This window comes from Vombatus ursinus, unplaced genomic scaffold, assembly GCF_900497805.2.
Source record: "Vombatus ursinus unplaced genomic scaffold, bare-nosed wombat genome assembly UNPS02014778.1, whole genome shotgun sequence".
Classification (NCBI taxonomy): domain Eukaryota; kingdom Metazoa; phylum Chordata; class Mammalia; order Diprotodontia; family Vombatidae; genus Vombatus; species Vombatus ursinus.
In genome coordinates, this window is record NW_020954556.1 from 10040991 (window position 1) to 10053993 (window position 13003).

Here is a 13003-nt window from a genome sequence, read left to right on the forward strand (position 1 = left end):
GAGGAGTTTGAATGCAGATTGAAGCATACCATTTGCTATTTTTTTTCTTCTGTTGAGTTTTGTTTCCTCTTTCTGGTGGTTCCTCCTATTGGTTCTAATTCTTACCTACAATATCACTAATGTGAAAATATGTTTAATAGCAATCTATATGTATAGCCTATATCAGATTGTGCGCCATCTTGGGGAAGGTGGGGAGGAAGGGGGAGAAAAATTTTAAACTCAAAAGCATATGGAAGTGACTGTTGATAAATCAAAATAAATTAATTTTAAAAAACCTAATTAAAAAAAAAGAAAATGAATTCCCACCAAAGAGGAGTAAATAGGAAACTGAGGTCTAATAGAGGACCTTGGGATCATAGGGGCTATATAGACCTAGGATGGGGTGGGACCTTAGTGGCCGATCTAGTCCAACTTCCCTCATTTTACAATTAAGAAAGCTGAGGCTCAGGAAAGATAAAGGTCGGGGCAGCTAGGTGGCGCAGTGGATAGAGCAGTGACCTTAGAGTCAGGAGGACCTGAGTTCAAATCCAGCTTCAAATATTTACTAGCTGTGTGACCCTGGGCAAGTCACTTAACCCTGATTGGGGCTCCTCCACCCCCTCTAAAAAAACAGAGAAGTGTCTTTCCCAAAGTCATCCAAGTATCTAGCAACATTTGAAGTCATGTCCTCTGGCTCCAGAGCCAATGTGCTTTCCACTGCCCCACACTGCCTTGTCCGTAGCAGGAACTCAATAAGTGTGTGTTCATTAAGTGACTGAATGAAATCTCCAGAGGCAGCAGAGAATCTGGTATAGAAAGAGCACATGAGTGGCAGTTAGGAATAAGGCAAGAAAGCAAAAGGTCCTGACTCTATAACTGAGTAGCTTTGACCTTGGGCAAGTCACCTCCATTCTCTGTGCCTCAGTTTTCCCATCTGTAAAATGAAGGGTTTGGAATACAGAGTCCATGTGGGTCTCTTCCAGCTTTATCGTTCTGTGTTCTAACATTCCGTATTTGAAGGTCTCTTTCCAGCTCTAGCAGCAGGCCACTAGACTTCAGGCTGGGAGACACAATCCCTTCTGGGGTGACTAGCTCACACCTCCAGACTCGATCTTAATTGGTCTCCTGGTTCCCATCCTCTTAGTTTCCACTTCCCTGGCCCACAGTCACAAGCTCAAGCTGCAGCTGCAGGGATTCCCCCCTCCCCTTTCCCTCCACCCTCCCCGCCTAAGCATCTCAGTGAAGCAATGCCTCTGTATCCTTGACCCCTTCCTTCCCTCTGTGAATGACGGTCCCTTTATCTCCTCCTGATGGTGCTGCAACCTTCAGCTGTGGGCATTTAAGAAGGAGAACTCGGGGGCCCAAAGAGCAGCTGCCGGTCTGGGAGGCCGAATCTTGACAGGCCAAGAAAGCTGTGACTGCCCCTGCTGCCCCAGGGAACAATGCTTCTGGCTACTTTTAAACTGTGCGCTGGGAGCTCCTACAGATATTTGCGGAATATGAAGGGTGAGGACTCTGGGCTGGGGCTGGGGCCTTTTTGAAGAGGGACCTGGGGTTCTTAGACACTAGGGTGCATTGGTCAGTGCACTTGATTGGTAAAGTCAGTGACCCAGGGCTGTGACACTAACCAGCTTGGCAAATTCACTTCATTTCCCCAATCCCCCCTTTCCTTCTTTATAAAGAGAGGAAGGGCATTTCCCATGTATGTGGATGTTTCTGGGGGTGGTCAAGGATTTTAAGGAGGAGGCAAGCTGTCAGTCCTAAAGTGTAGGCAAAGGAAAAAGAAAAAAGGAGGAAGAGAATGAGGGAGCAGATAGATCAGGAGAGCAGTAGATAGAAAAAAAAAACAAAAAATAAAAAACGATGCTGATGGTGGGGAGTAGAAGTGTTAGCTTTAATTGTCCACCTTTGGTTCCATGCATGGTTTCCCGTGCCAGAAGCAGCTGGCCTCTCTCTGGCTCAGACCTGGCCCACATGGGAGATAATATGGGAGCCATGAATGAACCCATATGATGCCCTCGGGTTATACCCAAGTAAAGTCACCTGGTAGATTGTGGTAGCTCCATCAATGGGGTTTCTGAAATGAGGTAGACATCACTTTTCTTGAACCACTTCTAGCTCAACTTTCCCACCCCAGAAGAGCATGTTATAAAATTCATAAAGTCAGGGAGAGGCAGGAGAAAGGTATTACCAGAGACCAAACTCATTTGGGGAAGCAGGAAAGAAGGCTGAATCTGTTCAGATATCACATCTGGCACTTACTAGCTGTGTAACCATAGGCAAATCCTTTAATAGCGTTTCGTCATCTGCAAAACAGGAATAATGAGAGACATATTGACTACTTCAGGGCTGCTGTGAAGTGCTAATGACATAACCTATACAAAGCATTTTGCAAGCTTTCAATGTCAGGATTTGGGGTGTGTGTGTGTGTGTGTGTGTGTGTTTAAACTAAGGAGAGACCTGAGCCATTTTCCCCTTGCTTTTTAGACAGTTTTCCTCTCTCTCTGCCTTTACGTTCTCTTACCTCCCTCTAAAGGCACAAGCGCATAGATTGCCTGGTCATCCTAATAGAATATATAGCCTCTGTCCCTCCTTCCTGAATGTCTCAGGGTTGGGGCCAGGTTCTCTGACTGCAGGTTCTGGTTTCCAGGGGTGATTGGGTCCCAAAGCTTCAAGGACATTGTGGATGATGGAACAGCTAGGTGGCACAGTGGATAGAGCACCGGCCCTGAAGTCAGGAGGACCTGAGTTCAAATCCGGCCTCAGACCAAACACTTGACACTTACTAGCTGTGTGACCTTGGGCAAGTCACTTAACCCCGATTGCCTCACAAAAAAACAAAAACAAAAAGAAAAACAAAGGACATTATGGATGACCGTTAAACAACAACTTCAGTCTATAAAGATACCAAGGCCACTCTGGCTGCTTATAATCTCAGGGATATGGGAAGACAGGGATGAGGATGAGAGGTGAGGCAGCAGGAATCACAGAGATGCTTGGACAGGTAGTCAAGAGAGAGATCTTGTGGAAAAAGTGGCCACGGGCAGTTTGTATAGTTTTTGAGTCACTGAAATAGAGCTGCTCTGGCTGGAAGGGACCTCAAGATCCAAGGAGCCAATCTCCCATTCAGTTCATTATCCAAACTCTGGTCCCGAAGAGCTGAAGGGAAGCTCTTGGCTTTCAATGCCCTTGTTGACTAAATTTGTCTTGGTTTTCACTTGACCCTCGATCCCAACTATTGGGCTTCATGCCCAGAGAGATCTGAGAATTGGAATGGGAATCTCCAGAAAGCATCCGGCAAGATCATAGTCTGTTTCAAATCTGGCCTTAGATACTTATTAGCTGTGACCCTGCGCAAGTCACTTAACCTCAATTGCCTCAAAAAAAAAAAAAGTCTGTGCAGGTTCTTTCTTAGTCAGTGGGCTATAGGGGAGATAGCAATGGAGATCAGGTAGAAGCCTGAAGATGTGTCCTACAAGTCACTTCACCTCCCTAGGCCTCCTATTCCCCATTCATAAAAGAAAAGGATTGAACCAGGTGAAGAGAGAACAATGGAGTAGGAGTCAGGAAGACCAGAGGATAAATCCAGGCTCAGTCACCTACCAGCTGTATGATTTCAAACAAGTCACTTAAACTCTCTGAGCCTCAATCTCCTTATCTGTCAAATAGGAATAATGTGACACCTAGCTAAGAGAGTCGTTCTGAGGGGTAAATGGGACAATGAAATAAAGCTCTTTGTAAACCTTTAAAAAGTCCTGTGTAAATATCAGTTATGTTGACGTCTGAGATCTGTCTCAGCCTTAATATTCTTGCTTCTCTCTCCTCTTCTCTGAAGGTCTAAGGCAACAGACGATCATGGCCATCAGCCAGGAACTGAGCAAGAGGGTGCTTGGAGGCCCAACACCCAGCGCATGGATCAACCAGGTTCGCCGCCGGAGTTCCTTGCTTAGTAAGTGCTGGGGCTTCAGAAATTGCACCAGCTGTAGGGAAAAGACTCCAAGACTTATTCTAGCCCTTTCTCGCGCTTGTGGGATTTCTGACCAGGGAAGATGACAAACTGACTCCTTAGAACTAGTCAGCCCTCCCCTCGCCCCAGCATCCTTCACATTTTGTTGTTGCCTGTCTGTCCTTACTTAAAAGTTAGAATCTGCCTCTTTGGAGGAGGTTGAAGCCTCAGAGGATGAGCAACTAAAGGCAAGGGGAATTGGAAGCAGGGGGCCTGGGGGAGACCATTGGGGTTCTGCCTTCTTCAAGGGGCTGCTTTGCCTACAATCCCCAGGCTCTCGGCTGGAAGAAAGCCTCCACAGTGACCAGGACGTGGCTTATCTACGACAGGGGGAGGAGGCCATGCAGAAAGCCCTTGGCATCCTTGGCAATGAGGATGGTTGGAAGAGTGAGACTGAGCGGGTAAGAGCGTGCACAAGGAAGGCTTCGGTCCTGTTTTCCTATGGGCAATCTTCAAAGCCTGGTTGAAACCCCACCCACCTCTTCCCTGATTAAGGATGACCTCCTCGCCTGAGCTCCTAGAGCACTGACTAACCGTATCATCTATGTCAGTCAGTCAACAAGCATCATTAAGCACCTGCTAAGGGTCAGTCGTTGTGATAAGCCCTAGAGATTTAAAAAAAAAAAAAAAAAGGCAAAAATACAGTTCCTGACCTCAAGAAGCTTATGTCTCTGTGATCCTTAGATACACAGAGGCAGCTTGGTGCAGAAAGAGCACCGTATTTAGATTCAGAGAACCTGGGTTAGATTCCCAACTCTGATATTACTAGCCATGTGACATGCAATTAGTAACTAAACCTCCCTGGGTCTCAGTTTTCTCATCTATAAAATGAATGTTTAGACTAAGTCACTTTTAGGGAAGTAACTGGAAAGTCCCAATGGTAGATCTGAGATTTGGAACACCGGTTTCATAGTGGGCCCCAGGATTTAGAGTTGGAAGGGACCTTACAAATCATTTAGATCAGAGCTCCTTAACCTGGGGTCCCTGGATCCCTTTTTAATATCCCCTTAGGGGAGTTCTTGGTGAGATTTCAGGAGGTCCATAAACTTGAATGAGGGAAAAATGATATATTTTCACTAAGATCTAACTTAAATTTACATTTTCTTTAGTTATGAATTTTAAAAAACCATTCTGAGGAGCCCATGACACAAAAAATATTAAGAACTCCTGATCCAATGTCATTTTACAGATAAGGAACCTGAGACCAAGAGAGGGCAAGTCATGTAGCTAATTAGTGGCAGAGTTGGAACTTTTTTTTTTTTTTTGTCTTTGGATCTCTAGTACTTTAGTGTCTGGCACATGGCTTAATAAACGCTTTGTTTCTGAATGAATAAGTCCTTGGTTTACAGATGAGGAAACTGAGGTCCAGATAGGTAGCCTGAGATCATACAGTAAATTACTGAGTGGGAACTTGAACCCAGGTCTTCTGACCACAAATTGTATTGTTGTTGTTGTTTTTTACTGTAATATCATGCTGCTTATGTGCTCCTGCCGATTCTACCAATGGGGAACACTTGGTTTCCCTTGATGAGTAGAGCCAGAATTAGTACTGAGAGTTCTAGGGCCCTGTAAATCTGGTTAGGATTGGCTAAGATTGCCTTCTCCGGGCCCAAAGGCTATTCCTACTTCCCATAACGCTAAAAGTTACTTAACTTTTTGATCACCAGTGGAAGCATTATTTGGGGATAGGAGGATTATGATAGGTCATATTCCTAGAGCACTTTAAGGTTTACAAAGTCCTTTTGTTATGCCAAGCTGGATGTGCATATGACATTTCAGTTTTCCAAAGGAAGACTCTTGATGTTCAGTGGTTGAGTCCAGTTACACATCTCAGAAGTCCCAATCTAAGACGAAAATTTTGTGAGGGCAATATGGTGTGGTGGCAAGAGTGCTGAGCTTGGGATTGGGAGAGGCCTGGTTTTGAACCCCATCTCTACTGCTTCCTAGCTGACTGACCAGGCTATGAGCAAATCAGTTAACCCTGATAAACTTCCATTTTCTTAGCAGCCAACTAGGAAATAAGACCGATAGCCCCTACCTCACAGGGCTATTACCAGGATCAAAGATAATTTATGCAAGGTGCTTGGCAAACCTTGACTCAATTATATTAATTCCCCTTGTAATCACCATTTCTATTACGCCAGAATGACTTTGCAAATTTTGGTCAAGTTTTTAACTTCATCAATTACTTTCCCAGACTCTCTGGTTAATTATGCAATATAGAATCGCACCCCTCACCACTAGTGGCTTGGGGGAAGATAACCTTGGAAAGCAGAAATCACCATCTCCTCTAGTGATGCAGAGCTTTTCTCTCAAAGAACTCTGTGATCTGTGATCGAGCTTCCAAGGTCAAACTGACCTTCTCAGCTGTGCCTGTACTTGCTGATAACAATCCCATTAGCATCATCTTGCGGAGGCCATTGATGTTATCACCATTTGCATGCTTCCTGGTTATCTCATTCTCTTCTAGAAGAGGGAAGGCAGCTTCCTACCTCCTCTCTGGAAGACTAGGAAGATCACCGGGGAAGTCAGAATTAGGAATGCACCTCAGTGTCGCACAATCTGAGCTGGAAGGAGCCTGTAAGGCTCTCTAGCCCAGCCCCTGCCTACCATCCCCTTTATAACTCCCCACCCTCATCCCAAGTGGTCATTCAGCCTCTGAAGAGGGAAAGCCTCATACACCCAATCTGCCTCTAACTTCTTTTACATTACCATTTGTTCTGTCCTCTGGGGCCAAGCAGAACAAATTTAATCCTTCTTCCACAGGACAGCCCTTCAGAAAATCTTTAGGATCAGAGCTTTAGCAATCTTGGAGGTCATGATACTAACTCCCTCATCTTAGAGTTAAAGAAATTGAGGTGTAGAGAAATCAAATGACTTACCCAGGGTCACATAGCTAGTATCTGAGGCGGCCCTTGAACCCAGGTCTTCCTGACTCTAAACTCTATACACCACACCGTGTCGTTTTCTTCATGTCCTACCCTAAGTCTTTGATTAAACAGGCTGAACTTCAGCTGATCATGGGGCATGGTCACCAGGCCACGCACCATATTAGATACTTATATTGCTTATCATTATTCTTTCTAAAATGTGCTGACTAGAACTGAATATAATGCCCTCAATGTGGTCTAATCAAGTAGAGCAGAGTAAGACTTTTAGGATACTATGTCACTGCTTTCTTCGTCTTCATCTCCCTGTTCTACCTTGGCTCCATGTAAGGAAAACTCTAACAATTAAAAAGTGTCCAAAATTGGAATGACTGCTTTGCAAAGGAGGTCTTCAAGTAGATGAAAACTTATCTCTAGATAACAAAGTATTTCCTGCTGAGATGAGGATTTGGGCTGGAGAATCTTTTGAAGCCTCTTCCAACTCTTTGATATTCTTTGATTCTCTTGCTCCTATCTATCCCTTTACTCTATACTGCTCATCTGGGACTGCTATGAACCCACGGGTGGAAGGTGTTTCTTCCCAAATGTTACTCCAGCTCTCCTGTCTTTCTCCAACAGTCAAATGGAGACAAAGTGCTGAGTAAGGTTGTCCCAGATGTGGGCAAGGTGTTTCGGCTGGAAGTGGTGGTGGACCAGCCCATGGAGAGGCTTTATGAGGAACTAGTGGAACGAATGGAAGACATGGGTGACTGGAACCCTAGCGTCAAGGAGATTAAGGTGAGCTGATCTTCCTATCTATCCTTTTTTTTTTTTTAAGGCAATTGGGGTTAAGTGACTTGCCCAGGGTCACACAGCTAGCAAGTGTCAAGTGTTTGGTCTGAGGTTGGATTTGAACTCAGGTCCTCCTGACTTCAGGGCCGGTGCTCTATCCACTGCGCCACCTAGCTGCCCCCCTATCTATCCTTTAAAGCCCAACAAAGATGCTAACTCCTACCCTTAGCTCTCATGTCTAAGAACCTTCCCCTTTAACTCACAGTTCACTTTTTGAACCTTTGTAAGGTACTTATGTGATATTTTGCATTATCATTTTGTGTCCTTCATTAAAACTCTCCAATGCCTCATCTTGGCATGGAAGTAAACTTGGCTACTTGGAGGCTACATACCAATAGGATCTGGGGTAGGTCCTACTAAGTAGGTCTTTGGGTCTGGGCCAGGGGAAGAACTGTGTGTCTGTGATTTGAGCACCAACCTAATTAAGCATGGAGCAGTTTACCACCAAGGTGAATGTTTCAGCCACAGTAATTCTTGAAGACCATATAATGAGGCATAGAAAGTTTATAATCTTTATTAGCAGAGGGAATATTAATGGATTCTTGAAGCACTCAAGTTATTTGTGCATGTGTCATCTTCTAATAGACAGCCAGCTCCCTAGGGCTGGGACTGTATCTCCTCTATACTTTCTGTCTCTCTCAGCACTGGGCTCATACACAATAGGAAGCCAAGTTTGAGGGATGGGGGAGATGATGATGAGATCTGCAACAACTGTCTTTGAAGTTTGAGCCAATGAGCCCTTCCTCTTTTCCCGCCTTCTTACTAGTGACTTATTTTCTTTTGTGTCTGAGAAGGTTCTGCAGAAGATTGGAAAGGACACGATTATCACCCACGAGACGGCAGCCGAGACTCCAGGAAACATCGTAGGGCCTCGAGATTTTGTGAGTGTTCGATGTGCCAAGCGTCGGGGTTCTACTTGTGTGCTGGCCGGCAAGGCTACCCACTTCGGGGATATGCCTGAGCAGAAGGGTATCATCAGGTAACTGCCCTCAGGCTTAAAGACCCATCTCACTAGCTCCTCAGCTTCTAAGATCTCTTCCCAAGGGCCATTTCTTCTATAAATATTCTTGGACATACTTTGGCCTGGAGACATGGGATAACTGTTGAGTAAATATTGCTAAGAAGTTCTGATGCCATGTTAGTTCCCTTCCCTTTCAACACCTCTTTTGAAAAAAAAAAATCCTGCAAAGATTCTTTCCACTGTTTTCCAAAGAGGGAAACCAAGGCAGAAAGAGACCAGGACAAGACCTACAGGTTCATAAATTTAGAACTGGAAAAGTCCTTAGAGGAAATGTAGTACAAGTCCTTCATTTTACACGTGAAGAAACTGAGAACCAGAGGGGTTAAGTGATTTGCCCAAGTTGACACGGATATAGTAAGTCCCAGAGCCAGAATTCAAACCCAGGTCCTCTGACCCCAAATCCAGTGCTTTTATAGCTGTCCCATGTGGTAGCCAAAACTTGTTCTGACCCACTTTAGAAACATAACAACCTCATTTGCCTATTTATAGCTAAGTGAGGCCCACCATAAGAAAAACAAAGATCTGGGAGGTGGTAGAGTTGCAGGTGATGATGTAACCTGAGTGAACTGTTAAAAACAACTTCTGGGAGTCAGAAAGACCAAGTTCAAATCCCGCCTCAGACGCTAAATAGTTGTGTGACCCTGGGCAAATCACTTCACCCTGTTTGCCCTAGTTTCATCATCTATAAAATGAGCTGGAGAAGGAAATGGCAAACCACCCCAGTATACGTGCCAAGAGAACCCCAAATGGGGTCGTGAAGAGGTGGGCATGATTGAAATGACGGAACACAACAATAAAATGGGGATGATGATAGCGGCCTCTTCCCAGAATTGTGAGGATCAGATGAGATATTTGTAAAGCACTTAGCACGATGCCTGGCACATAGTAAGCTCTATATGAATAGCAGCTATTTTTATTGGGATTCCAATGATCTATGATAGCAATGGTACCGAGTACTATTTAAGAGACTAGAACTGTGAGTTCTCATCTCGTGACTGATTGTGTTCATCCCCTCAGAGCCGAGCATGGCCCCACCTGCATGGTCCTCCGTCCCGTGACTGGGAACCCCTTTCAGACTAAGCTGACCTGGCTGCTCAGCATTGATCTCAAGGTGAGTGAGTCAGGAAGACCCGACTTCAAATCAGGCCGGACATGATGTGTGACCCTGGCCAAATCACTTAACCTCTGTCTGCCTCAGTTTCTACAGCCATAAAATAGGGAGAATAGTAGCACCTGCCTCCCAGGGCTGTTGTGAGGATCAAGTCAGGCATTTGTGAAGTGCTTGGCACACAGTAGGCACTCAATAAATGCTTGTTCCCTTCCTCCCTCCCTCCTCTTAGGCAGCTGGAGCTTTAGGCTGGTTCCTTTTGGTTTTAGCTATCGCCTTATAAACTTTTCCACTTTAGGTTCATGGTTAGTGGGAGAACAGCCATGAGGTCTATAGAAGCAGCATTACAAACTGCCCTGACGTCTTGGGTAGTAGCATTCACACATGGAGTTGAAGGATGGCTGTCTGGAATTCCAACATGCCACACACTGATATAGGGCTTATGCCCAGAGGGCTGTGGGGCTCTCCTTGTTAAGATCATTTTGCTCAAAGGAACCTTTCTACTTGTCTCATGATCCAGGGCTGGCTACCAAAGGCCGTCATCAACCAAGTTATGTCCCAGACGCAGGTGGACTTTGCCAACCACCTTCGCAAGCGTCTGGTCTCCAGCTCCGCTCCTGCTGTCAGTTGTTGAAGACCTCCAGACAGCTCCTAATGGTCCCCCACAAGCATTGTTGCCTGTGCACCCATTAGCAAAAACCCAGCTGGGAAAAGCCTGTGGGTCTGTGTAAAATCTCCTTTCTAGACCAGTGGATAGGCGTAGTGGTGAGAGGGGAATTAGGGGGTAGGGGGTGGAGGGAATTGTTTATAGTATAGCAAATAAGGGCATAGGCTAAGGCCATAGACAGCACCAAGAAACAAGAGCCCTCTCTGCTCCAAGTTCACTGTCAGGGCTGTGCTGGAACAGTTCAGGCAGGGATGAGGCTAGCCCAAGGCCTTCTAAGTCTTCAACTGCTGAAAACATTTAAAAATACTTCTGGCCCCTTGGGTGAGACTGAAGGTGAAAATGTGAGGAAAGAGTCCTAACTTTGGAGTTAGGAGGCCTTGGGCTTGAATCTCAAGTCTGCTATTTACTACATGTGTGACCTTAGGTAAGTCACTGAATGTCTGTGGGTCTAAGTTTTCTCCTCTGCTTAAATGGGTCTTGGACTAGATCACTTCTTCAGCTAGCCAAATCCACAGAATGGGAGGGTAGGGAGACTAAACAATCATTTTTTTTGGCAAACTAAATTATAAGCCTGAATGACTTATAAAAACTGTTTCAAGTGAGAGACAAACAATGAACATCAAAGAGTACGGTTCACGACTGCCTATTCTATTTACTTAAAAGAAAGGGAAGAATGTCAGATAGGAATAGAGAAATAAGAATGCTAAGGAAAGAAAGAAAAAGCAGCAGGTTAAGGTCGATCAAAACCATCAATATAGTTTCCCAGTGTCTTTACATTAAAGAGGAAATATGAATCCTGGTGTAATGGCAAGAATACTGGAGTTGCACCCACACCTGTTTTCAAAGCCCTGGCTCTGTCACTCCATTGTTCTGTGATCTTGGGCAAATCACATTCCCTCTCTGGACCTCAGTTTCCTTATTTGTGATAGGAAGGGGTTGGACTAAATGCCCCTTTCTAAAGCTAATCTCCCCATGTTTCTGTTTTGGATGTTCAAGGCTAGTAAACTTTATGTGTTCTGCCTTATGGGCCATGACTTCAGCGGACTTTAGGAGAGCAGATCTGTGTCAACATATGCCTATCTTTAAAATGCTGTTTAGGCCTAAAACATATACAGCTACCAATTCTTCAGTTAAGATTTCTATATTAATAAATCAATACTTGATTTTTAGGTGAGTGTAGCAAGGTCTTTTTCCAAGTTTTAGGCACTTCTCGATTAGGGTAGGCTTTTTGTTGTTAAAAAGATTTGCAAGCAACAAAGAGAATAAATCTGCTCTCAAATACTTTTTCCTCTACTTCACAAAATAGAATAGTTAATAGAACAGGTTTGTACAATGTGGAAACAAAGCTTTTATTTATTCAAAATACTAGTGGGAATGTTGCTATTTATTGTTTTAAGTGTAACAACACAAGATGGTATTTATTACTATTTATTCTGATTATCCCAAGGAGCATGAGCCAGTCATTCTTGCCTTGGCTGAAATGTCACTTTTGACTTGTCTGCCCAGAGTCCAAGGATCACAGAGGGAGGTGAATGTAATGGCTCACATTTATCTAGTACATTATGGTATGAATGTAACCAACGCTGACTTTCAGAGTACAAAAGATTGCTCATTTTAAAAAAATCTACCAAGAAACCTTAAATGAGAAAAGACAGCAATATGATTGCTGGTTTCAAGAGAAAGGAGAGCAGGCTCCTAAAGAGACATGCCCAAGGTTTTTCAGTATAACTAAAAACTGTGGCATTTCAATAATCATGGGAATTCAAGAAGGGTTTCCTTCAGCTGTCTCCCAAACTCACTGTAACTATGCTTGAAATCTTCTGAGATGGTTTCAAGACTTTTAATTTTGGTTTGGAATAAAACAACCTGTTTGAGCCTAATATATTAACTGTCATCCTTAGAAGAATGTGAACTATAAGAGTTTTCAGTCCTCATTCAAACAACCTTCTTCCCAAAGTACAAACACATTTTGAATGTTATATATACATAACCAAAATCTCTCTACATGTGAACTCTGGGATGTAAGAAAGTGCAATATATAAACTTGCAAACTTGAGAAACACTACAAAAGAATTCACTTCACCTTTAGATACCGTCATCCTAATTCTCAGTCCTTCAGACTAGGGTTGGTGATGTAGGACCAGACTAGCACAAATCCCTCCTTCTCCCCTCTCACTCTCCAACACTATCACTTTACCCCTCAATGGACTTATTCCTACCTATGACCAGCCCAGAACCGAAGCAGTACATACTGTGAGTGTCAAACTAAAAGTGACTCATGTTACAGTAACCACTGACTTTAAATTTGTATAATGCAATACCTATTACTTATAGATAGGCTTGGTTATTCAGTGAACCCATAGGTATGGTATACTATTATGCAATGGGAAAACTTTACCCCTATGTCCTTATGGAGCCCCAGGTTGAAGGCTACCATCGGCTCCTTTGGAACAATACCATGAGAACTGTATACAGTCCAAGTTAGTGAATTCATGGTCACAAA

At 44.1% G+C, this 13003-nt stretch overlaps 1 protein-coding gene across 2 annotated transcripts; it reads left to right on the forward strand.

The window, feature by feature from the left end:
- The first annotated feature begins 1331 nt into the window (after window positions 1–1331).
- On the forward strand, window positions 1332–10587 carry STAR (steroidogenic acute regulatory protein). Of its 2 annotated transcripts, XM_027865584.1 has the most exons (7): window positions 1332–1485; window positions 3815–3928; window positions 4259–4386; window positions 7492–7650; window positions 8499–8683; window positions 9743–9836; window positions 10354–10557. In XM_027865584.1, exons 1-7 carry the CDS (start codon window positions 1422–1424, stop codon window positions 10465–10467), a joined length of 858 nt encoding a protein of 285 aa, XP_027721385.1. In that variant the 5' UTR covers window positions 1332–1421; the 3' UTR covers window positions 10468–10557. The 2 variants fall into 2 exon arrangements, with proteins under 2 accessions (XP_027721385.1, XP_027721384.1); XM_027865583.1 differs by lacking the exon at window positions 9743–9836 and having other exon boundaries at window positions 10354–10587.
- The last annotated feature ends 2416 nt before the right edge of the window (window positions 10588–13003 follow it).

What these genes read in the sequence shown, in the direction of transcription:
- STAR (XM_027865583.1), top strand. Translation starts at nt 1,422, where the DNA reads ATGCTTCTGGCTACTTTTAAACTGTGCGCTGGGAGCTCCTACAGATAT. An exon ending in CCGCCGGAGTTCCTTGCTTA is followed by an intron (nt 3,929 to 4,258) that starts GTAAGTGCTGGG and finishes TACAATCCCCAG; the next exon opens with GCTCTCGGCTGGAAGAAAGC. An exon ending in CTAGCGTCAAGGAGATTAAG is followed by an intron (nt 7,651 to 8,498) that starts GTGAGCTGATCT and finishes GTGTCTGAGAAG; the next exon opens with GTTCTGCAGAAGATTGGAAA.